The sequence below is a fragment of the Carassius gibelio genome, chromosome B8 (assembly GCF_023724105.1).
Source record: "Carassius gibelio isolate Cgi1373 ecotype wild population from Czech Republic chromosome B8, carGib1.2-hapl.c, whole genome shotgun sequence".
NCBI classification, from domain to species: Eukaryota; Metazoa; Chordata; class Actinopteri; order Cypriniformes; family Cyprinidae; genus Carassius; species Carassius gibelio.
The window spans coordinates 30,761,855-30,764,815 of NC_068403.1; the positions used below are offsets into that span (position 1 = coordinate 30,761,855).

At 38.3% G+C, this 2,961-nt stretch overlaps 1 protein-coding gene across 1 annotated transcript in view; it reads left to right on the forward strand.

Annotated features, from left to right (window-relative positions):
* Positions 1-1,984: 1,984 nt before the first annotated feature.
* Positions 1,985-2,961, forward strand: part of tmcc1a (transmembrane and coiled-coil domain family 1a) — a 16,670-nt gene continuing 15,693 nt past the window's right edge. Inside the window, exon 1 of the mRNA XM_052562927.1 lies at positions 1,985-2,130. Coding sequence (XP_052418887.1) covers positions 2,092-2,130 — 39 coding nt within the window. The 5' untranslated portion in view covers positions 1,985-2,091. The remainder of the gene's footprint in view (positions 2,131-2,961) is intronic.

A 2,961-nucleotide genomic window follows, 5' to 3' on the forward strand; every position in this document is an offset into this window, starting at 1 on the left:
ATAAGTTGAATCAACCATAATAAATTAAGTTGACCCAACGTATGTACATTAAACTGGAGTAACAGAATTGCATAATGCTGAAATAAAGCAAATTAATCATGTGGAAATCCTTTCCATGACTTTTTTATGTTCGTTCAAAGAGTTATTTTTTTTTTTGAGTGTATGAGGTGATTTCAAGTTTTCCTTTCTCTTTGGACTGTTACAAGCTGTTTGTGCATATATAAGATCCCTAAAGTTGCAAAGACTAAAGTCTCAAACCCAGAGAGATGTTCTGTATAAAAGTGAAACCTCGTTTAAACACATCCCCACGTCTACGTCATGATGTGGGATGATTTGCATAACACCGCCCAAATGTTCACGCAAAGGAAGAAGGCGTAACGTTGATTCTCACTGTAGTATCGTTACCGCCACCATGTCCTGGAGTCACTGTGTGTGGTTGTGAAAGAGAAGTTACTTTCTTTGTTCTTCTAAAACAGGACACAACTAGGAATCAGTGGTTAAGTTGTATTTACAACACTGTTCCAGAACACTTCAACTCAAATATTCAGATGTGTGCAGTGCATCTTACGGAGGACGAGGACTGTTTCCTGTGAGAATAGCCAGTGTTCTGACAAATAATGCTGACTCACAGTCTGTAAGTATGTTTTCATATTTAAAGGATTTGTCACTAATTATTCAAATTCAAGTTTTGAGCAGTGTAGAGCAGTTTCTCTGATCACAAATGCAGATGTGGTTTGTGTTTATGAGGCATGATACAACACAACGCTTAAAAACACAGTATATGTCATTATAATCAGTAATTATGACCCCACTGAAACATTTGAAAACATTTTATTACACCAAATACACAAAAAAAATAAAAGCATATTACTATATTATGTGTAAGCCAGGTTAAAGAGATGGGTCTTTAATCTAGATTTAAACTGCAAGAGTGTGTCTGCCTCCCGAACAATGTTAGGTAGGTTATTCCAGAGTTTAGGCGCCAAATAGGAAAAGGATCTGCCGCCTGCAGTTGATTTTGATATTCTAGGTTTTATCAAATTGCCTGAGTTTTGAGAACGTAGCGGACGTAGAGGATTATAATGTAAAAGGAGCTCATTCAAATACTGAGGGGCTAAACCATTCAGGGCTTTATAAGTAATAAGCAATATTTTAAAATCTATACGATGTTTGATAGGGAGCCAGTGCAGTGTGGACAGGACCGGGCTAATATGGTCATACTTCCTGGTTCAGGGGATGAGGAGCTGGAAGAAGCCAGGGTGGAACCCCCAAAAGAAGGGCTAGGATGTAGACCCAAAGCAGAATTGAGGGAGGGAGGAGCTATGAGGAACCCTTGACAGGATAAACTAGGGCCGACAGACCAAGATGGAGGCTCAGGAACTGAAGGTCCTAGAGAGCAGGACACTCCACACTCAGAGAGTATCATTACACAATGAAAAGAGTTAGTAGATCGAAAAAAGGTGGAGGACTATTCCAGTCAAAAGGTGGACATCAAAGGAGAAAAGAATATTGCATATGTTTAAGTGAATATAAGGATCCACATGGGATCAGACTCTGTTTCAAATATGAAGGACAGTTAAAATAAACACTAAAGACTGTAAATCAGGGTTAAATGTATAGTGTATTCCAGCCTAATACATGCTGCTTTGAACATCTAACAGTTAAAAAGTTGCTTAATTCAATATAAGAAACACACTTGACAATCCTGCATCCAACACGTATGAGCTCCATAAGTCTTAAATCAGCTCAGGGAGACATTTATTTTAGACAGAAATGAAGAAAATATTCAGTAAGTGGAAATACATTCTTAATGGGTATGTAATATTCCTATTGAAGTATTTAATAAGCCGATAAGTGAAGCTGAATGAGGTGTCCTTGTGTTGATCAGGGCAGCTGAACATCGATCGTAATGCTACAGCTCATGTTCCTGTACTCAGAACTGTCCCTCCCTTCCTGTGTCTCAGGTTAGACTAGCTATAAAAACTGAAGACATCTGTGGTAATCGTGTGTGTGTGTGTGTGTGTGAGAGAGAGAGATAGGGGCGGGTGAGAGCGTGCTCTGCTGTTATTTGTTCGGTGTGTGTCAGTCAGGATGGTCCAGAGATTCAGTCTCCGCAGACAATACTCACAGGTAACACTTTCACGTGTGTGTGTGTGTGTGTTCAGAAGAGTAAACCTTTGAAAGTTTTCTTTGTTTGACGAGTGCACTGATCTCAGCTGTTATTGGCTTATTTTTGTGAATACAGAGTCTGCAGGACTATAAAAAGCAGTCTTTTCAGAAAAAGGAACTGTGTATTGTTTAAGGTGAAACCTACTGGAGGAATATTGTATTTCTTAAAGAGTAATGCTACGGAAAACTACAAGGATGATATGTTTTATTCAAATGATTGTCTATGCAGGTGTAGAGTCAAATTACAAAATAAATTTAAAATAAATAAATAAATAAATAGAAACACACAGGGCTGGGCAATAAACTTAGGGTTTATTAAAAATATAGCCACAAACCTTCATCACATTAGACTATACTTGGTACCATTATATGTGCTTCTGATCGCAGACTTTGGCACACTAGAGGACACATGTGAGATTATTGAGCAGTTTTCTCTCAGAAAAGCAGGAGATGGAAGCAGGTCTCCATTTGCAATATTATTACTGGAGACACAATTAAAGATATTCAAGAGATTTCTGTTTTGTGGGCAATGAAGCTTTGAAATGTTTGAATCTGTTTGAGAATATTTAGTACCTGATAAAGTGATAGTTCAATATTTCCTCACTTTAACTGTGTGTCAACAGTCCCATGTTATTTGACTCAGTTTCTGTCATTCTTCAGACCACAGATCTCTAAGTTCTATTGCGTATCATCTTCTCAGTTCTGGGTGATCAGCTTGTGTCACTACTCTGTTGCTCTTCTTTCTTAATCACAGCCACCTCCACGCTTTCTCTGCAGCTTCAGTTGTGTTCC